The sequence below is a fragment of the Saimiri boliviensis genome, chromosome 18 (assembly GCF_048565385.1).
Source record: "Saimiri boliviensis isolate mSaiBol1 chromosome 18, mSaiBol1.pri, whole genome shotgun sequence".
Lineage (NCBI taxonomy): Eukaryota > Metazoa > Chordata > Mammalia > Primates > Cebidae > Saimiri > Saimiri boliviensis.
In genome coordinates, this window is record NC_133466.1 from 6141595 (window position 1) to 6164469 (window position 22875).

The window sequence follows — 22875 nt, forward strand, 5'->3', positions numbered from 1 at the left end:
GAGAAGAAGAAAATATATTGCCATCGCCAGCCAGCAGTTAAATCTCTCCAAATTAGAGTCTCCAGGCATGGCTCAAAATGGATCTCTCACTCTCAGCAAAAAAAATGCTCCTAAAAGAAGACAGCGTGTTACATCTCTGACTCCTAAGAGAAGAAGGAAACAGACACCTGGCTCCCAGTCACCTCTAACGTCGGGTAAAATATAGAAAGAAAGGCAGACACTTGAATTCACTCATCTTAACTTCATTTTATTACAACATCAAGGAAAGTAGTTGCAGGAGGAATGAACATGGAGAGAAACATAGAGATTAGGCTACTCACAATTCCATTGTCTATACCTTCCTACAAGGGTATAAATATCACAGGTTTCTGTACATGCATCGGAGGTTTGCTGTGCATGTGTGGATTATGCGTGGATGACTTCTCTCTAGGGTGTTGTTCTTTTAATTTCTTGACAGATGATGGTTGAGTTTGGTGTTGTCAGGTGGACTAGGAAGAGGCTCTCCCACTAGGACTGAGACCCAGCCTTTTTCTTCTGGAATTTTCTGAACTGAGACTGAATGGCCACCGCTGCACGTTCTGTCTCTGGTGCATCCATGTCAATGTCAAATTCCTCTTGAACTTTCTTCTGTCCATCTGTGGCAAGAAAAACACAAACAGAAGGCAATCACTGAGCTGAAAATAGGAAAGCAGTGATTTAGTGAAAATAGTTAAGTGAAGCCAGGCAGTCCACCTTGGGGTACACACAGGGGCTTGACTTATGCGCCAGGACAAGAGCTCATTTGCAAAGTAAAATCCAGTGGAGTGTTTCAACAGAGCTCAGAGTCTACACCTGAGCAGGATGATGAAACTCAAGGGCACAGTCTCACCACTTCATGTATTTTCTGCACATGATTTTCGTTCTCAATGACCATCTTGACATACGGTTTTAATATTGGCTGTGCTGTGACTTTCTCCTGCTATCCCACACAGGTACCACTTGAATATTGCTAAGATATTGGTCCAGTGATAGCTAATATTCACAACAACTGAGTTAGCAAAGTCGTACATTGAGTTTCTGTGAGTAATTCTGTGCATCATTCTCAGGTAAGATTTGCTTATTGCAATCAGGGCTTCCTTTTTATCATCGTTAAGACAGGATGACACCATTTGACCTTCGCAGTTTGGCTGAACTTTCACAAAGCTCATGTCCTTGTTCCTATGAGGCAGGCCTGGCAATTGGCTTGTTAAGGTGTAAGGATCTCACCAATTCACACGCTGACGGGATATAAATCGCGGGAAGCAAAGGCATGGGCCCTCTACAGCCCACGGGCCAGTGCAGCCGAGAAGGGAAAACAGATAAATCAATAAAATTATTCAGTCGTGGAAGGCAAATGTCTTTCAAAAGCCTCTAGTCTGATGAGACCCGGCACGTTGAAGGTGTATGGCCGTAGAGTGTAGGGCTTATACTGCTTGGGTGACGGGTGCGTCAGTATCTTACAAATCACCGCTGAAGAATGTATTCATGTAACCAAACACCACCTGTCCTGCAAAAACCTATGGAAATATAAAACTAAAATAAAATAATGAAAGCCTCTGGTCTGATGAGACCCGGTGCATACAGGATGGTGTGGCCGTAGAGTCTATAGCAGGCGTCCCCAAACTTTTTACACAGGGGGCCAGTTCACTGTCCCTCAGACCATTGGAGGGCTGCCACATACTGTGCTCCTCTCACTGACCACCAGTGAAAGAGGTGCCCCTTCCTGAAACGTGGCTGGGGACCGGATAAATGGCCTCAGGGGGCTGCATGCGGCCCACGGGCCGTAGTTTGGGGATGCCTGGATAGGGTATACTGCTCAGGTAATGGGTGCATCAAAATCTTACAAATCACCACTGAAGAACTTATTCATGTAACCAAACACCACCTGCTCCACAGAAACTTATGAAAATAAAAAACTAACATAAAATAACAAAAGCCTCTAGTCTAATGAAGGCTAAACATCAGGTTCATCAAAGGCATCTTTTTTCTTTTTCTTTCTTTTTTTTAAATACAGACATGGGGGCCCCACTTCAGACTCAGGGCTTCGTCCTTGCACAGCCACAGTGGCAAGGGTGCTCCGGAGAGCAGGACTGGTGTTGAGAAATCTATGTCCCTGGGGGGAGGCCAGACATATACACTTTTAAAAAGGCTCTCAGGTGCAGCCAGAATTGAGAGCCAAGGACAAAGGAGGCCTTGGAGTTAGCTCAAGCCAGACCTGGGGACAGAACTCACCTCTCCTGGGACCTGGGCCAAGAGCCTCGCTGCCACCCTGGGCTTGAACCTAGAGCAGGGGAGGCTGACCCTGTGAGAGGCACAGCCAGCCTGGAGGTGGGAGAACTGGGGGCATTCGGAGGCAGAGGAAAAGCCCTAGGCAGGGAGCAGAGTGCAGGCAGCCTGAGTCCATCCACTACCTGCTCAGGGACTTTGCATAATAATCCTCAGGCACCAGCTCTATCAGAGAGGGTGGAGGAAGCTGGGGCTCCTTGAGGACTTAAGGTAAGGCCTGCCTGTTCTCTCCTGCTTGCAATAGATACATAGATAGATAGATAGATAGATAGATAGATAGATAGATAGATGATAGATAGACAGATAATAGATAGATGATAGCTAGACAGATAGATAATAGAAGATAGATGATAGATAGAAGATAGATAATAGATAGATAGATAGATGACAGCTAGACAGATAGATAATAGAAGATAGATAGATAGATAGATAGACAATAGATAGAGCTAGAAGATAGATGATTGATAAATAAAGATAGAGATGGATAGATCGACAGATGTACATAGATTAAATAGACAGATACATACATAATACATATCTACATACATATGTAGATGATAGATAGGTACAGACAGACAGGTAATAGATGAGAATCAGCACTTATTTTGGATATGTCTGGTTGGGTGACATTTCCTCTGTAGATCCATAAGCAGCCTCCTCTCAATTTCCCTAGAGCCTAAGCAGCTTCCCCCTGGAGCCCTTCAATCTCACCCTCACCTAGGAGGAGGGAATGTCAGCTCTGGCTTTGCAAACCTTGTAGGACTGAAGAAGCCATGACCCAAATCAGAGAACTGTTTTCTTCTGTTTCAAACTTGCTGCCCATGCTCATGAAAAAAGAGATTTTGAGTGTGCCAATGTTCAGGAATATTTCAGAGGCAGTGGAGGGGGCTGCTTCCTTTTTAATCCACGACAGCCCAAATGATACGGAGGACAAGTGGAATTGTTTCTCACACTCCAGGGAGCTATTCACATTTTCTTCGACATTGCCAGGGCCCTTTCTTTGGAGAATAATAAAGGGTAGGATCACTGGGAGAAGTAAAAGTTTCCTGTGGCTCAAGTGGATGATGTAAAAGTGGTTAATTAATGTTATCAGCCTGGAACTGGATGTTATGAGCCTGGAACTGGAGGGCAAGTGTCTAGCAAACCCAAAATGCAAATGGCTCCAGTGTCTGTGCTGATGGCAATAAACCCTTTAGTACCAGCAGCGTCCTTGGTTAGGTAGCATCTACAGCACTAGGAATTGTCATTTTTCATAAGGCGTTTATAGCCCAAATCCATTTACTCCCAGAGGAATCCTTGCATCGACTGTACAGTGAGTGCAAAGGGGGAAAATTCATTCCAAGTAGGAGGAGAAATTTCTCTTTTAAATTTAAGATGTTGCTGCAACCTGAAGTGTTCAAAGGGTCTGATTCACCTTTCTCCTTTTATAATAATGGAAGAAAGCGGCAACATTATTGTTTTAACAAATGACACATGAAGACGCAGAAAATTATGTATATTTAGGAAATGTGCAAGGAAAGGGTGAGGACAGGTTATAAAAATCAATTTCACGTCTATATCCTAAACTAACATCTCAGCCACAAGTGATCGACTGATTCCTCATTTGAACAATATTACATTGTTTAAAAAAGAAACCACTAACATTTAAGGAATCACTACTTTCTGGGTGCTGCAGAGGGTCCAGCATGCCCAGGGGAGTGTCAGATGCTATTAGAGGAGTGACAGGAGTTCCTTCCACTGAGCCAGCCAGGAGTGTGCAAGGTAGAGAATGGGGACCTGGCTGCAGTGGAGAAGGGACAATTAGACTCGGTGGCACAGGCTCAGTACAAATGATCTGTGGTCCTAGCAGTCAGGAAAGCGCAGTTCCAAATACCCCAGATTCCGCAGGCACGAGGGTGGGGGAGGAGAGCCGTGGAAGGGCCCACAGCCAGGCCTCCACTCCCAGAACCGCTCTTCAGGGCCTTGGAGCCTGCCACGGTTCCCAAGAATGACCCCAGTGATAGCGACAAGGGCACAGGGGCCAGGTGGTCGTATGAGGAGCCTCCCAGCCCCATCACTCCCGGGCAGAAGCAGGGACGCACTGGCAGCACAGGGGGCCCTTTCTACGGCTGACACCCTCAGGGAGGGCCTCGGCCATGCCTGCTGGGGAAGCTGAACAGCCCTAGGAGATGACATTCCCCGAATATGGCCCCTAGGGCCACGCCGCACCCCCAAGCCTGCCTTGCGGTTCACGGCGCAATCACCACCCGTTGCTTTACTTCTTTCTTTCCCTCCTGCTTTGTCCTCTGCCTCCCACACTGGAGTGTGAGCTCTGTGAGGGTAGGGACTTTGTCTGCCTTGTCCCTGCCGCTTAGGACCCAGCACACAGTAGGTGTTCAATTAAAACAGTTGATTGCAAGTGAGTCCATTTATTAATATGCTAGGCAGATATCAAACGCGCACTTCTATCTGGAGGACGAAACAAGCAAGGTACCCTCGTTGGTAACCATTTAATTTCAGTTTGTGAGGCGGGTCCTTGTCCCCACTCCCTGCAGCATTGTCATGGAGGAGGGTCGCAATGGGCCTCTAAGAAGGGCGTGTGTCTGGGAGCTGTCCTGGCAAAGCCACTGTCCCGCCAGCCAGAGGAGCACAGCCCACAGGTGGCACTGCAAGGAAGATGAAAAACCTGGCACCTGAGAACGAGGCTCCTCAAACGACCACCTGGCACCTGTGCCCTCGTCGCTATCATCAGGAAGCACTGCTGCTTCATGGGGAAAAGCCTCGGGAAATGCTCAAGGCCAGATGGAGAGAAGAGGGGCACAGGCACCCAGGGGCAGATGTCCAGACCTCAACAGGCACACAGGGAAGAGGAAGGCACACGTGTGCCCTCATGCCACTGGGACAGGACCTGTGGCCCCAGAAGAGCCTGTGGGGACCCAGAAGAGCCAGAGAAGCTCCAGGCAGGTTTTTGAGCCTCTCCTTGCCTAGAACAGAGCCTGCCACCAACACCTGGCCAGGGAATAAACAAAACATGTGGCCACGCATGGTGGCTCATGCTGGCAATGCCAGCACATGAGCTGAGAGTTCGAGACCAGCCGGGGCAGCATATGGAGACATCGTTTCTACAAAAAGTTAAAAATTAGCCAAGAGCGGTGGCAGCTGATTTTTACACAGGGCTGAGCATAGTCCCAGCTCCTCGGGAGGCTGACGTTGGGGGAAATCGCTGGAGCCTGGGAGGTCAAGGCTGCATTGAGCTATGATTACACCACTGCACTCCAGCCTGAGCAACAGAGTGAGACCCATCTCAGACAAAAACAAAAAACACAGGTCTCATGTCCCAGCAGCCAAAGCCCTCAGTCTCCCTGGGGATGGGAGGCTGTCTCTCTCATCACACTTAGATAATCCCTGCACTGAGTAAGGCACCATGCAGAAGGAGCTGCGGAGTCCTGGGAAAATCTGAATTCGGGGATTGCCTCTGACTTCTCTGCAACTCTGGAAAAGGTTCTTAGCCTCTCTGGTGCTCAGCTTTCTCATCTAGAAAACAAGAGCCTGTTCTACCTGGCTCCCAGCATTATGTTTATGTTCAGATCAACACTCTGTTGTACCTTAAAGCACAGGTCACCCTGTACTGGGCATGATGTGGCCAGAGCTGCAAAGGCCAGTGAAGGGGGACTCGGGCAGTAAGGTGACTTCAGCCTCAGGGTGTCTGTGTCTGCTCAGTGGTGAGGTTCATGGATCACTCGGGCCCTAATTCAGGGAGACAGGGGGTGTCTTCCATCATGGCCGCCTGCATGGCCAGCATGGTCAGCTGTGTTTGCTGGGCTTGCTGCAGGATGGCCCCAGCTGAGAAATACAAGGCATAAAGAATATACCTACAATGTGTTCAAAAGAGAGACCTCCCGCTACTGACCGATACAGTCCACGACTCACAAGTCATGCCACTGCAAAGCTTAGACAATGCAGGACATTCTCCTTAGCCAGGAGGGTACACACCAGGCCTTCCGAGTGGCCTAGAGGCCTTTGTAGAGCTTCTGTGTCCAGGAGGGAGCGGGGCGTCTAAACAAGTGTTACAGACGAAACGAACACCACTGTCACGTCCAGACTGCAGCACGATCCTTCCCCTTATTTCCACTTACCTCTTCAGAAAGATGTCTGAGGCTTAGGTCTGGACTGGGGGCGGCCTCCACCTGGCATTTGCATGTAGGATTCTGCTGCCTGTATCGGAAAATCACTTTGGCCACTCGGTCTCAACGGTGGCTTTTCGATCTGCGCGAGCAGCAGGTTACGCTGAACTACATTTGGCCTGAGGATGCCCCGTACTCCTGTCCTCACATTAAAACTACAATCTTATTTAGTGCAAAAACTAACTAGAAGCCTAACTCAGGAGTGCTGTCCAGGCGTGCTCCGGTTAGCAAACCGCAGGATCTCGGCAATAACAGCAGCCCATCTTCAGTCAATTACAGGGGGGCAACTTACTCAAACAGGGCAAAACGCTGCACAGTGGCCAGCTAAGCCGCCTCACTGCCTCACGCCTGCTATCTTCCTGTAAAGGCTGCCTACCCACACGGCAGGCCGCAGTTCCGAGAACCTGTGACGGTTCAGAGAGATGTCTAATTCTGGAATCACTCTGTTCAACTCCACTAAATTTGACTTATCTACATGTTTTCCTTTTTTTTTTTTTTTTTTTTTTGAGGCGGAGTCTCACACTGTCACCCCAGGCAGGAATACAGTGGCATGATCTCGGCTCACTGCAACCTCCACTTCCCAGGTTCATGTGATTCTCCTGCCTCGGCCTCCTCAGTAGCTGGAACTATAGGCACACACCAACACACCCAGCTAATTTTTTGTATTTTTGGTAGAGATGGGGTTTCACTATGTTGGCCAGATTGGTCTCGATCTCCTGAACTTGTGATCCACCTCTGCCTCCCAAAGTGCTGGGATTATAGGTGTGAGCCATCACACCTGGCCAGCTTTTCCTTTTAACAAGTATTTCACCAAATCACCTTGTAAACCATCCAGGACTTCACAGTTGTTATTCCTTGCATTTGCCCCGGGTCCTGGAATTCCACCTTTTCCTGCTCTGCATAGACATGCCGACATTCTCAAGCTGACCACAGAATACTCAAGAGGATATTCATGCCAATTAGCAGATTTGATGTAAGAGGATTTCAATTCCAACTCCATTGGAGGGCAAAGGGAAACCCGATTTATTGATCATTACAGCTCAAAAAAACGGCCCCATGACTTCAACATCCTGTGTGCCTGGGGTGGCCATTATCCCTCACCAGCCCTTCAGACTTCACCCAACTCTGCCAAGTCCATCATCTGTAAGATCTCACCTCAAAGGAAGTGACAATCAAAATCTATCAGGCTGGGCAGTTACATGAACTGCTACATTATCTAGCTACCTGTCCGTTACCTGTCTACCTGTCACATTGCCCTTTCTCAACAAAGAGTGTAGCTGCAAAATGGCTCCAAGCAATGAGGCTTTTCCCTCTGAACAGAAACCACATTAAACCACCAGGACCCGACACAGAGCTCTGCCAATGGCCCTAGAATAATGAAGAAACGATGCTCCCTGAGGCTTGGAATGTCCTCTGATTCAATTCTGCCACGAACTCCACTGGGAAGCAAAACAGTCCTATTCAAGTTTAAACTTTGCACTAGCAGAGACATTTCTTATGCTGCTTTCCTGAAATACTGCCTTTTCCCCACAGAAACTGAGAGAGAAAGTGGCCTCTGCAATTATGTGTTTTATTATGTCATCAGAGAAAGTTCAGGTAGCCCTTCTTAAAGATGGAATGGTAATAAAAACCACTCTTTATTGAGCATTAAATAGATCCTCCCTCATATACTCAAGTGGATTTTCTTTTACAGAACATTTGATGGGCAAATGTAAAATAGAGAATCGTAAATATAAAAGTAAGGAACTATTACACTACCACTTGAAGACAATCCCAAATGAGTATTACAAGTCTCTGGGCCAGGCACGGCAGCTCACCCCTGTAATGCCAGCACTTTGGGAGGCCAAGGCAGGTGGGTCATTTGAGCCTAGGAGTTTGAGACCAGCCTGGGCAACATAGTGAGTTCCCCTCTTTATTTTTTTTAAGTCTCTGGTATTGTCATAAAAATCCAAAGAACAGAAGAATGCTTTGGTAAACTAAAATTCCACTTGCATTTATTTATCTACGCTGATAACACAGAGTTTGGTGCTAGAGCAGAGCTTCTCACATCAGTCCCGTAGTCCATCAGCAGATTCTTGTTGAGTAGGGTGTTAATTTGCTCAGGCTGCCGTAACAAAATACCACAGACTAGGTGGCTTCACCAACAGGAATTTATTTTCTCATAGTTCTGGAGGCCAGAAGTTGGAGATCAAGGTGCTGGCAGGTGTGGTTTCTCCTGAGGCCTCTCTCCATGGCTTCCAGATGGCCACCTTCTTGCTGTGTCCTCACCACGTGATGACATTAATTTAACATGAATCAATTAACCACCTCTTTAACCGTCTCCAGATGCAGTGACACTCCGGGGTACTGGAGATTAGAGCTTCCACATATGAATTTGGGTGGGGAGGGAGCACAATTCAGCCTGTAACAGCACCTGAACTAATCTGGGGACTTCATAGGTTTTAAAGTAGCTTTGCATTATAGAGAATCTCTATTTCTGATTCTCTATTTTATCTAGAGAATGGGCTTCTGTCATCTGTAATTGGAACTTATGTAGTCGTTTATGAAAGCTGCAGGAAACATTCGTCATCCCCATTCTAGAAGGGCCTTGCCTAAGATCACCTCGTGAAGACTGGCCAAGCCTGACTTGGGATCCATATCTTGCTCCAAATCTTGTTCTCATTCTGTGTTGGTGTGTTACTTCATCTCCTTAGATGTAGACCAAATTGACAGATTTCTCTACGGACCAGTTCATACAGCTCCGGGGGAAAAGCATCTCTTGGATGACCCAAGTCTACGTATTGATTAACATAATACAGTCAACCAGCTTGCAAAATCTGCTGGTTTTCCAGGGAATCTGGAGGAACTACACCAAATTCATGCATTCGGCGAGTGGTCTGGGAGAGTCATCCCTGTCCTGGGGACTGGGAGAAAGCAGAGAACAAACCTAGTCCCATCCCTCCCCTGGAAAACAAATGGAAAGGTAAATACACAAATAAGCAACAGAATTTCAGAGATTTGATAGGAATGAATGACACCACACAAACGGGTAAATGCTTTAATATACATATTTATCACTTTCCATATTTTAAGACTGATTTGATAGAAATGAATGACCTCCTAATGCCTTATCCTGTAGATCAGAAATTTGTGCCCAAGCAGTAAATTGGGATATAATAGTCCCGAGTAGGAGTTTGCCTTCATTAGGAGTCACGGCACATAGCGTACTATAAAAGGACCTAAATTTTAGCACACTATAAAGAAATAACAGTCATTTAACTCAAGTATGCCTTGCAATTGGGGTATTTTAATGCCAAGGTTCTTAGAGGGCCCTACCTTCTTTCAAAGTACGATATTAACTTTGGAAGAATTAGTATCTGTCAGTTGTGTTGACCTTGATATAATTAAGTTAATTGATGTGGGTCCCTGTGCTGCTGGGGCCCTCTTAGCTGGGACCTCCTCCCTCACACTACTTGGCCAAGAAGAGGGAGTGGGGGTTCCTTTTTAATGACCCAAACTCTTGCCCTTGAGGCAGGGAAAGCCAAAGAGACAGGTAACAAAGCAAGTAAGGATTGGAATTTTATCTTTTACACCTCACATCAGATCAAGATATACTCAGAGAATAAAGCATCTAGTGTTGGCGAAAAGGTCAATTACACCAGAGGAAAAAAATTATAAAACTAAATTTATACCCATAGTACCTAATAATGCTGGCATACAGCAGTCACACTTTATGAAATGCCAATTTATAAAAAGACAATAAGCTCTTTAAAAAGCTGGGAACAAAGCATGCAGAGAGCCACTGTGTCCTTCTGCCTGAGTTCCTGAGTTGCTTGGGGAGTGTGGGATTCCAATAAGCCAGCCCCGCAGCCCAGAGCCACTTCTCGCTCCTGCCTGCTGGCTCCATATTTATCGAACAGGGGCTGCTGGTGCGGAGAATTGCAATTTTCCAGGTCTGTGCTAAGAGGTGGAGATTAATGAGCAAGTTCAGGCATTAGCAGTCCCAAGCAAGGGGACTTTCTACATCTATTGTAGTCCCCAGATCAAATAAAAACACAATTCCCATTTCTTCCAGCTTTCCATTTACCAAGTTAGTGCCTTCTTTGGTACTTAAAGCTTTTTCCAAGAGCAAGTAATTCTCTTCTGTCCTAAAATAGAAGTATTCTGAAACCCACCGTCTTCGATTGTTCAAATCAAGTTCTGATTAATGCAACACCTAATTTGGTAGCCAAAAGTAAGAGTTTATTCTGAGCTCCTCTCCGTCATCTATTTCCAATTATTTTGTTTCTCAGGCTTCCATCCAGAGTCACCCTGGCTTATATAAAATGCCCGACTGTGGCACTGGATAATCAAGTGAGCACAAATCCATGGGTATCAATTGCGAAGAATGAGCATTAATGAGATCAGATCTTCCTCCAAATTCATTAAGTGAGGAAGGGCACAAAAAAAGAAGGCATAGGCATCACTGAAGAAATACTCATTTTTCTGTTGGAAAGGCAAAATTCATTCCTATTTGTATCAATTGCTTAGGCTGTCATGACAAAGTATCACACAGGGGGTCACTTAAGCAACAGAAATTCATGTTCTCACATCCAGGAGGCTGGAGTCCAAGATTAAGGTGTTGGCACAGCAAGTTCCTCCTAAGACCTCTCTCCTGGCTCGCAGACAGCTTCTCTGTGTGTCCTCACGTGAATATCCCTTTGTGTGTGTCTGTGCCCTCATCTCTTCTGCTTATAAGGACAACAGCCAGACTGGATGAGGGCCCATCCTAATGACCTCATTTCAATTTAATTACCTCGATAAAGACCCTATCTCCAAATAAAGTCACATTCTGATGTCATGGAGATTAGGGCTTCAACACTTGAATTGGATAGTGAATACACAATTCAACCCAGAACCACCAGCGAAATGCCTACATTTTCAAGAAAAAAATTAAGACCATCAGTGAGGTATGATGAGGAACAGCTTGACTAGGGACAGCTTGAATTCAAGCCATGACTCTTGACTGTGGTCAGATTTGCCTTCCTGAGGTTCAAATCCTTGCCCAGGCTTGATTTTGTCTGGAGAGTACATGTAGGGACACCGTTTGTAAGGAGTAGAGGGCCATCCCAAGGCAGGGATGCCTTGCCCAAGATGGCAGCTGGCAGCCTGGCTTGCCCAATGGGCCTTCCTTCCAGCTTCTCTGTCTACCTACCACGAGGCTGAGAAGCTGAAGAAAATCATGTTCAGACGTCTCAGGGGTGGAAGTCTGCCACCGTGCAGGTTAGGGCTGGCCAGGCAGGTGCACTAGAAGGATCTGAGAAGCAGAAGTGAGCACCAGGGGGCAGCCAGCCACAGGAAGATTCCACCTTCTGGCAAGCCCTGAGGCGGAAGCACTGGGTTTCTCTGCGCAGTTGTGGGGACATCCCACTGTCCATTGCCAGGCAATCTTAGGAGCAGTCAGGCATCTGCCAGAAAGATCTACCGTGTCACTAAATATCTTCCATATGAATTGTTCCTGCCTGGATGTCACCTAGGCCGAGCTCTCTGCCTTTCAGAAATTTTTTTTTCTTCCACTTTTATTTTAAGTTCTGGGGTCCATGGGCAGGATGCGCAGGTTTGTTACATATGTAAACGTGTGCCAAGGTGATTTGCTTCACAGATCAACCCATCACCTAGGTATTAAGCCCAGCAACTGTTAGCTATTCTTCCTGATGCTCTCCCTCCCAACTAGCCCCAGTGTGTGTTGTTCTACCCATGCGTTCATGTGTTCTCATGATTCAGCTTCCACTTACAAGTGAGAACAGGCAGTGTTTCATTTTCTGTGCCTGAGTTAGTTTGCTGAGGATAACAGCTTCCAGTTCCATCCATATCCCTGCAAAGGATACCTCGTTCCTTGTTAGAGCTGCATAGTATTTCATGGCGTATATGTACCACATTTTCTTTATCCAGTCTATCACTGATGGGCATTTGGGTTGATTCCATGTCTTTTCTATTGTGAATAGTGTTCCCATGAACATACACACATATGTGTCTCTATAATAGAATGATTCATATCCCTTTGGGTATATACCCAATAATGGGATTGCTGGGTCAAATGGTACTTCTGCTTCTAGATCTTTGAGGAATCACCACACTGTCTTCCACAATGGTTGAACTAAGGCAAACATAGTTTCAAAGTAAAAGGATGGAGGAAAATTTACCAAGCCAGAAATTTCTAAAGGTGCTGACTTCCTGTAATAAAAGCCCATTCTTCCAAATCCAGCAAGAGTAGATTCTGCTGTCTGCACCACCACCTCCTATAGCCATAACCAGTTACACCGAGGCCAGAAGAGGAAAGAAATATTAGATAAAGAAAAGGGTTAATCTTGTGCTTTTAGAGATCAGATTGCAAGATTTTAGTTTATTTGCATAGAAAGTACTTTAATATTTATTGGAGAATAACTTGAAGGAAAGTGGTCAAATGAGAATGCTTTTGGGGGTGAGAATAGCATACTAAATGCTTCCTTCCTCTCTGAGCACATGGGGAGAATTGAAATTCCTTCCCAGGAATCAGCAGCTAGCTGCCCTAACAGTAAACCACAGAAAAGCCACAGTTTGCCCTTCTTCACACTCTGACAAGGAAAAATAGAAAAAAAAAAAAACTCTTCAGGTGAATTGAAGAGATAGAGGACAAATTAGTCATCCGACAATTTAGATGACCCCTCTGTGCTAGCTAACCAGCTTGCAAGTACCCAAGAAACTCCAGGAGCAGAAAAGTGTTGTGGCTGAGTCTGTTCGTTGCCTTGTTTATCCCCTTTTTCTTAGTTATAAAACCCCTGATCTGGGGCTGAGCCCATGGTTATCCAGAAAACAGTTTCTGGCCTTCTTACTGTTGAATGTGTCCCTGCAACCAGGATTTGGTCAATGTGATGTAAGCGGGAAAAAAGAAATCTTAAAATAAAGTTAACGGAGACCGCTTACCCATTTTTCCCCTCTGTTCATACCTGTTCTCTGTTGGCTGAAATAGCTGCATAGAGGTGCAACGGCTGGTGCTCACACAGCTATATTCAACCATCCATTGGAAGTCTTATGCCAAGCATGGCCAAATAGTAACATAGATGCTTGATGCTCCTTGAAACTACATGAACTGCCCTTGACCATCTACCTCCAGATTCCTTCTGTATGAGAGAGAAATAACCTTCTCTATGGTTTAAGCAGCTGTTATCTTGGGGTTTCAGCTTCTTTTAAATGAACCTCATCTTCTACACATACGTTATAATCAGTGTCTAATTCATCTAGAAACATTTCAAGTTGATAACGGAAATTCACCTGTATTTTGCTGTGCATTGGCTGGGTAAATTTCTTTCCCTGAACTGCACGCTTTGTCTTTTGTTTGCATGCATCCATTCCATTTCTGAAATGGATGGTCATTTCTTCATAGCATTTAATGCTTTAAAAACCTCAGAGATTTTTTTTTTACAGAAATACTTCCTTTATATTCAGTTACCTTTGGCAACATTCCCTCTGAGGGTTCCCTGCTTCATGTTATTTTTTTCTCCTAGTGGGACACTGGCTTCTCCCTCTAAACCCTTCCCTTTGCAATTGCTGAAAATGCAGGTTTTCAAGTGCCTGGAAACACAGGAAACTGATGGGAGCAGGTCCTGCTCCAGGGAAGGTGACCTCCCTAGTCAGGTTTCAGGCCACTCCCTTCATTCTGCACTAGGTCCGTTTGTTTCCTCCTTTCACAGCTTTGGAATAAATGGAGTTTTCTCCTTTCTTTTATATTCCCTGGTTTTACTAGGTATCAGCTGACTCTCCTGAGGGTGCTCACTGCCTTCTGTGTGCCCCAGCTTCTAAAATTTCAAATACCAGTTTTAAAGCATTCAACGCTAAAAATTTCACCACCATAGAGAATTTCATACAGTTCCTCAGTTTTTAAACAGAAAAGTCAAATGCAATCACAATTACAGGACATCACAATTACAGGACATTTTTAAGTAGTCCCAAAGGAACGTCAATTAGCCTAATTAATTTAAGAACCTCATTTGAACCCAAGTGAGGAAGGAGTTTCTTCTAATACTCCTTGCCCCATAATTCTACAAAGAATTTGACTTTTTTGTTGTTGTTGTTGAGACAGAGTCTCCTTCCATCGCCGAGGCTGGAGTGCAGTGGTGTGATCTAAGCTCACTGCAAACTCCGCCTCCCGGTTCAAGCGATTCTCCTGCCTCAGCCTCCCGAGTACCTGGGATTACAGGCACATGCCACTATGCCCCACTAGTGTGTGTGTGTGTGTGTGTGTGTGTGTGTGTGTGTGTGTATGTTTTAGTAGAGATGGGGGTTTCACCACATTGGCCAGGCTAATCTCGAACTCCTGACCTCAGGTCATCCACCTGCCTCGGCCTCCTAAAGTGCTAAAATTACAGGTGTGAGCCACCACACCCGGCCAAAGAATTTGACTTTAGGAAGGAAAGGCAGACACCAAGGCAAATGGAGTGTGTTCCAGGATTTGGTGCAGAAGGTAGAGAAAGGCTGGTAAGAGCCCTTGAGAACTTCATGAATGATGGGGAAAGCAAAAAGCGACATGGATTGAAAAATCATCCCATGTACATCAGAAAGGGACCAAAGCTGCTTTCAAAGGGGGTATTCCGGGCCTTTTCTCCAACGCTTTATTCTCTTTGGTGCTGTCTGATTTAAACACCTTTCTCCCACAGTGTGTGTGGGCATCTGGCGTTCTTTCTGATACACGTTTCTGCATCTTTCTTGGCCCTGGCTGTCAATTCAGCTGGGTCATGCTATCTCATGGGGCACTTCCCATCCTGGCTCTTCACCCTGAGCTTCTAATCCCTGCAGACAGGTATTTTCCTTTGCATATTTCCAGGGATTACAAGCTTTCTTAAATGCACAAGACTATTTGGCAGATGAGTCTGCTGTATATGGAATTTCACATGGGGTACAACTCTCTGATTGGTGCCTCAAAAGGAGGTCTGTGAAGCAAAGCCAGGGCCATGTCCGTCCGGGTCCAACCAGGCAGCTGAGCTGATGCGCGCCCATCACTGCTCAAATCTCAATGCTAAGGCTGCCACCAACCTGGAATCTCCATTCAGTCGTATGTCCTGTGTTTGGTTTCATGCTCTACATTTTTCATGCACAGCAAGAAAGCAGCAGAGCAGAAACAGACACCACTGTCTATGACTCTGACATCAGGTGTTTTAAAATACCATCAAACATGCTGAACATGCCTGTATTTGTAAATGCGTATTTATGTCTAAACAAAGATGTGTGCTGATTTTCACGAACTGCTGGCCCTGTGGCTGTTAAACTTCACAATCTCTGGTTTCATAATCCACAGCCACAGTCCTCCATGTCCCTTTTCTTGGTATGTTTGGAGCAAAGACACAGCACTTTTATTTGCTTTTTTTTAAACGGCACTGTCTTAAGAGCTCATGGCCAGGCACTTGCTGATTTCCTGGAAAAAACTTTTTAAAGATGGGTGATTTTAAGCTTTGGACCTTTTTCTACTTATCAGAAAGATGGGTTCTCATATTTATAAAAAGATAATAAAAGTAAATACCCCAGAAGGAGTAAAGTTATGTGGCATTCTAGACTAGGTAGCTGAACTACATATAGTAAACTGTGCTCAAAAAGATTAACTAAGAGTAGAGTTTGGGTGATAGTTTTAAGCAACAAGTAATAATGTCCTACTTTGGGAGGCCTAGGTGGGAGGATGACTTGAGGCCAGAAGTTTGAGACCAGCCTAAGCAATATAGTGAGACCTCATCTGTTGGCCTGTACCTGTAGTCCCAGCTATTCTGAAGGCTGAAATGGGAGGATTGCTTGAGCTGGGAGTTCAGGGTTAGAGTGAGCTAAGATTGCACTACTGCACTCCAGCCTGGGAGACAGAGCAAGACCTTGTCTCTAAAAAACATGAAAATATTAAATTAAAACAATAATGTTCTGACACCGAATCAGCCTGAAAAACGGCACGGGAAGTACTTCCCAGGGTTGTGAAAAGTTCTGAAGCTCCAGATTTTTTTTATACGGGTTCAGGTAGATGAACACCTAGGCAGAATTCAGATGTGGCCTGGATAAATGTGACCATTTTACCAAGGCCTGTTTTATGTGGCATCTTGGCAGGAAAGCAAGGCCCCTGCCCTTCATGGATGCCATGGGAGCACCCCCATTCAAAAAGCTTTTACAGACCAAAAATAAAGTGGATCACTTTTATTCCCTTCAAGAAATTTCAAAGACAGAAAGAAATTTTCCAGAATCAAGGCAATAGGATCAAAAATTAACAAGATTGGAAACAGTTTAAACAGAAAAACCTTTCAAAGGACCAACCATGAAATAGCGTTCCTTGACGCATTCTAATTATCAGCAGAGGTAGCAGAAGCATTTCTATCTAAACCAAAAATTTAAGCAATGATAAAATACCAATTTTTGCCTGCCGCAGCTCAAGGGAGCATTAACAGAGGCTGATGTCAAGAAAGTGATAGGGGTAACAAATTTAGATAGAATGTTATGGGAAAAAAATGTCTAGCATCAGCCTATTAGAGATTGAAAACATCTCCCAGGAGCAGTAGCATCTGACCTTTTGCTAAAGTCATTTTAAACTGAGCTGAGGAAATATACAACAGGGAGTTATATTTCACCAGCTGTGAATGGCCGGAGTGACCTAATCTGCTGTTTCTAGCCCAGATAGGTAATTGGTAAGATTTTATAGTTTTGTTCAACTTTGAGATGTGTGAATAGAATAAGAGTGAACATTTTATCTGCAGGTAGCTCATCTTGTCTTCTAAAACCTGATCTCCTTCTTCTGCAAAGAAGTCCAGATTGTAATTTCAAAATTACGGTTCAACTCTTCTACACAGCCATCAGTTAAGGTGACAATAGGCTGGATTTATAGAAAAGACGAGTGAGGACTTTTCAAGAAACAGCTATAACTCAGTGTTCCATTGCCATGGGGCTCAGGAGCATCTATCTTGGCAGCCTCTGGCATGAGGTTCCCCGTAGTGCTTGGTTGGCACCAGGAGACATTGACAAGGCCCACAGGTGAAAAGGTTACAAAAGTTCTAAAGAATATTGGCTACCTTCTGCCTGAAAGATCACAGTCACACTTTAATTTCATGTGTGCCAATTGCTGCCAGAGGGAGGCACCCACTTCTTTCATGTTTCTGTGTCACGTGGAACACTGTTGTCTACACCTGTGCTCACCTGGGGGCCAGTCACTGGGGTGCCAGCCTCCTTGCAAAACTGGACACACCCTACAGAAAGTTCCAGGAAAATAAACCCTGATTTCCCCTTTTACAGTCAGATAGTTGGAAATGCAGTTTTTCTAGGGAAAAGGTTAAATTTTCCCATTTTCACCCTTTTTACTGAAATAGTTATTTCAACAAAAATAACTGCTCCCTATCCTGTGTTCACCGCCGGTGAGAATCCTATTCAGATTCCATCCATTGCCCTTACTGTCCCCTCCACTGCCTCCACCAAGAAAAATCATTGTAGTTCTCCTGTGGACTCATAGGCAATATCCCCTTGATGCTTATAGAAAATAAAATCAGGCCGGGCGCGGTGGCTCAAGCCTGTAATCCCAGCACTTTGGGAGGCCGAGGCAGGTGGATCACAAGGTCAAGAGATCGAGACCATCCTGGTCAACATGGTGAAACCCCGTCTCTACTAAAAATACAAAAAAAATAGCTGGGCATGGTGGTGCGTGCCTGTAATCCCAGCTACTCAGGAGGCTGAGGCAGGAGAATTGCCTGAACCCAGGAGGCGGAGGTTGCGGTGAGCCGAGATCGCGCCATTGCACTCCAGCCTGGGTAACGAGAGCGAAACTCCGTCTCAAAAAAAAAAAAAAAAGAAAAGAAAAGAAAATCAAAAGAAGTCAAATGTCCTACGCTGTCCCAGGAAAAAGACAACCACAGAATCATAAAGAGTTGGAATTTGACAAGAGCCCAAAGACAATATCATCGTACAGTGCTGCAACCCAAAGAGATAAAATGACTCACTGCAGGTGAACCAGGAACAAATGGGTAAAGCACAGAATGGCAGGGACAGAACGAACTGGCAACTCACCCAAGCCCCACCCTTCATGAGCAAATCAAGAGTCAGGTGTGGCTTACTGGCCAGACCTTCGGGGCAAGCAGCTCAGGGCACTGCATCCAGGGAAATGGCTAAAGGGTAAGGAAGACCCTAAAAGCAGCCAGCAAAAATGCCCAGCTCCTGGCGAGGAGGCAGCCTGGTGCTAGCTAATCCATGGAGAACCCCAGAAAAAACTGGATGCTGAACATTATCTTCTGAGAGTTCTACGAAACAATTACTGAGCTCAGAGCTACCTGGGAAGAGCGTTCAAAGCACTTTTCCCAACCAGCAAATGCATTATAATCTATAACCAAGCATCTGCATGGACCATTTTTCATTGCCTGGCCCATTTTCAAAGCTCACTATAAAAACATTTTTTTTAATGGACTGATGGGAAATTGGATTGTGGTAAGTGCACATCCATCCAAACCGCCGAAAGGTTTATGTTTGCCTTGAAACATCGAAACTCGACATGTGAGAAAGGTTGGGGGTGAGGAAGACCGTGGCCCCACGGTGACTAGCACCGACTGTGATGCTGCTGTGGAAGCGAGGTCTGCCCTCCTACACAGAGACAGGTCTGTTGCACTTGGATTTGGTGAACTGGTTACAGCCAGAGTCTGAAGTGAGAATTGCTTCACTCACATCAGTGCCCGGCCACTGAAGCACCTCTCTGACACTTGAGGACACTTTCTAAATGAACGCCAGAGCACAATTCAATTTCCAATTGTTTTCAGGGTCTGGAATGGCAGAATAGTAGAGAGAATAACACCCCTTAGATACTGAAGAAGTCGCTTGCCAAGCACAGAAATAGCAGCAAGCATCCCTTGGTGTAACCAAACATTCCTGAAGGGAGAGTTTTCATAAACATTGTGATGGAGTCCACGTTGCTGACCTCCCAGATTCTCCTCCCCACACTCCTAGACATATCTGGGTCTATCCAGTCGATACATATTTCCCGTGATCACTGTTCTACACCAGTCCACATCCCAAGAGGAAAAAAGGAAGTAGCAGCTGGAACAGAAAGACCATGACCGGAACACATGGAGATCCCAGCAGGTGAATAAGAAACATCTTCTTCATGAATAGGAGCAGGGGGTAACTCTCAAAGGAAATGTAACCTTAAAATTAAACCTAGCGATATGCAAATAATTTGGCTTCTCGCTCATGATGAGAATGAGGGAAATAACATGACAGAAAAACAGAACAGCCACAACAGTCTGTAAGAAAACGGTATGCTCAGCCTGAGCAGATACAGGATCTGCCCTAGGAAAATACAACAGGGAAAGAACAGGTCAGTGCACCACAGTATCTGCAAGAAATCATCATTATAATAACTATAATAAGTACTTTTTCAAATTAACGCCGGAAGTAGTGAAGTCTCCAAACCGTTGCATTTTACATTCAATGATCCCACAGGACTTACTATTCTTCTTCCTTCTTGAACATTCGGAATGTGCTTGACATTCCAGGGGCCCTGACCCTCATTTCTTCACTGTGGTGCAGAAAAGAGCAATTCCCCTGGTTGTGTCGGGAAGGAGGGGGAGGAACTTAAAAGGAAATATGTTTAATTTAAATAAGGAGATGGTTATTTCTCATATTTTTAAGCAGCTGATCCAGCAGTCACGAATCTGAAGTTTAACTCAAGGTTGTGAAGCCAAGAAATCCAAGAGGCACCTAAATGAAAGCCGATTGGCTCCTTGATGCCTCTCCACGGGGGTGGAGGCAAAGTTTAGCTGCTCCTCTGAGACCTCAGTGCTGCTTCCCATCCCAGACTCACACCTACAGCCCCAGGCACGGCAGCAGCTACTCCAGCCTCCCACAGAGCACCTGGAGGAGTGGGCCCGCCCACTCTTCTCCCCACCTTTCCTGTGGGCCAAAGCAGCTGGGGAGTCATCCAGAGACTCCACTCAGTGAGAGCAGAGCCTGGGACACCCACTGAGCTTTTGAGAAAGCAGTTTTCTGGAAGCCCACAGTCTGTGGGTGTGTGGCTGGAAGCTACCCTCCTCCTCCCTCCTGCTCTGACAAACCTCAGCTTACTGGGGAGAACCGTGCCTGCTCAGTCCCCTCCCCATTTCCCAGTTGGCCTGGCATCTGGCGGGACCTCCCGTTAGGACTGGGTGGAGGAGTGCATGGCTCTGTATCCGCCCTCACCCCTCCCCTTCCTCTTGTGTCTCCTCTGTGGCCACCTCCTTGTCCCTTAATGACACCTGAGGAGGTCTGAGGGGCTGACACTCAATGTGGAGAACACACATTAACCTTCACAGGGAAAGCCTCATGACTCCAGGAATGTCAAACATGTCCCCCTTAAAAAAGAGACCTGACCGTTCTTCCTTCAGCAATACGAAGGCAGCCAATGACACTACACAGTTAGAATGAAAGCGTGGTTTCCACAAACCACTCGTCCTGCTTTTCTTTTCTTTCTGAAGTCGATCCAGAATTTGTACACAAAAATCATCCCCACTTTGTCTTTGGGAAGCTGCCATCACTCATCATATAATAAAGCTACATTTTTTTGATTAGTGGAGACCGAGAGGGAAACAGGGTGACCTGGCCCGAAGGCCAGGGAGGGAATTGCATTGGCAAGAACCGGAAAAAGGCACTTGATAGAATGGAACGCTGTTTCCTGCTCCTGGGATTCACTCTCCACTCGTTTCCTGCTCTACCTAACCGTGGCTCTGCAGCTTTGGTCGGGAAAGTTCAACGAGTAGTTTTTTTTTTTAAGACAGTCTCATTCTGTTCCCCAGGCTGGAGTGCAGCGGTGCGATCTCCGCTCACTTCAGCCTCCGCCTCCCAGGTTCAAGCGATTCTCCTGCCTCAGCTTCCCAAGTAGCTAGGATTACAGGCGCCCGCCACCACACCCAGATAACTTTTGAATTTTTTAGTAGAGATGGGGTTTCTCCATGTTGGCCAGGCTGGCCTCACACTCCTGAATTCAGGTGATCCGCCTACCTCAGCCTCCCAAAGTGCTGGGATTACAAGCATGAGGCATTGCCCCGGGCACTTAGTTTTTAATTCTAGCAATCCTACTAGCCTCTGGGAAGTTGCCACAGCTTAGCTGTGCCTTTCAACAGAAGGCTGAAGCCCCTGCATGGCTGCTCCTCCAGATAGCTCTCCCTGGAATTCTGGTTTCTCCTCTTCGGGGGTTGCGTCTCCTCCTAGCTATGTTCTAGTTTGGCTGCTAGAGAGCTTTCTTCTGTGACCCAGGGGACTTCTGCCCTGGGTTCGGAAGTATGTTCTGTGGTTGCTCTGAGGATATCCCGGAGACACATCCAGGGGTGTAAGGGCTGCTCTTCCGTGCCTAATGTGGAGGGAAGAACAGACGTATCCCGAAAGGGAGATAGACTCTCTGAGGACAATTCGGCCCACTCCGCCTACTGAGAGCATTCTTGTCCAAGGAGGAATATTAGCATTTCTCCATGCTTTTGTAATCCCAGATGTACCTAACTAATAGGAAACCTACAAATTTAAACTATCTTATCATTTTGGCCCAGCCTGAAATTTAGGTTGGGTTTTGCTTCTGAAAAACTGCCTGCTGTGCAAATTATTTCTATAAATAAGATTATGAGTGTTTCACCTACTTAAAAGAGCAACAGTGTTTTCAAGCATGTGAGAAATATTATTTCCATACAAGTAACTGACAAGCAGAACCTGAAACCTGGAATGTCTCCTGTTTGGGGCAGGATTCCAAAGGCTAGAAGGATCGACGTTTATTCCGGTTCGAGCTATGTCATGGGCAAGATCTTGAAGAAGATCTTTAAGGGCAATTCATTTAGAATAATTTCTACCTTCACTTTTTCACCAAGGTTTAAAGGCTTTCTCTGTATGATGTGGAATAAAATTCTACTTCAGCTGGTCTAAAGCTATCCAATGCACCATCTCAGAAATAAAAAAGAAGAACAGGATGAAAGGTAGGAAGAAAGGACAGAGGGAGGGAAGGAAGGGGGGGAAATGCGGAAAGAATGGGAGGAAGGAGGAGGGGAAGGAAAAGAGAGAAAGAGAAAGGGTGAGAAAGGGGAGGGGAAGTATGAACAGGCTATAAATGAGCACATTGCTTCGATGTTTTAATTTTGAAAATTATCATGGCTATCCCTGTTATTGAGATCACCCCGATTTGCCAGATGCTAGTTAAATAAATTAACGAGATCATGGTACTAGAGAGACAATAGTTTCTGGCTTGGCTGAGATGTAAGCCCATTAAACTTATTCTGTTCCAGGGGCTTAGAACACAGCCCACCCAAGTGGCCCATTTACAAACAAGACCCTGGTGCAGAGGGAAGCCAGGAGAAAGTGTGAATGCAGACAACCTGGTGCGTTAGGACTGTATGTCAGATGACAAATTTTCCTCCTCTTATTTATGTGACCTTGGGAAAAATCCCCAGTTCACCAGGAA

General features: G+C 45.7%; 1 protein-coding gene across 1 annotated transcript in view; it reads right to left on the minus strand.

Annotated features, from left to right (window-relative positions):
* Nucleotides 1-226: 226 nt before the first annotated feature.
* Nucleotides 227-22875, minus strand: part of PCP4 (Purkinje cell protein 4) — a 57372-nt gene continuing 34723 nt past the window's right edge. Inside the window, exon 3 of the mRNA XM_003927597.2 lies at nt 227-635. Within this exon, the coding sequence (XP_003927646.1) occupies nt 508-635 (128 nt within the window). The 3' untranslated portion in view covers nt 227-507. The remainder of the gene's footprint in view (nt 636-22875) is intronic.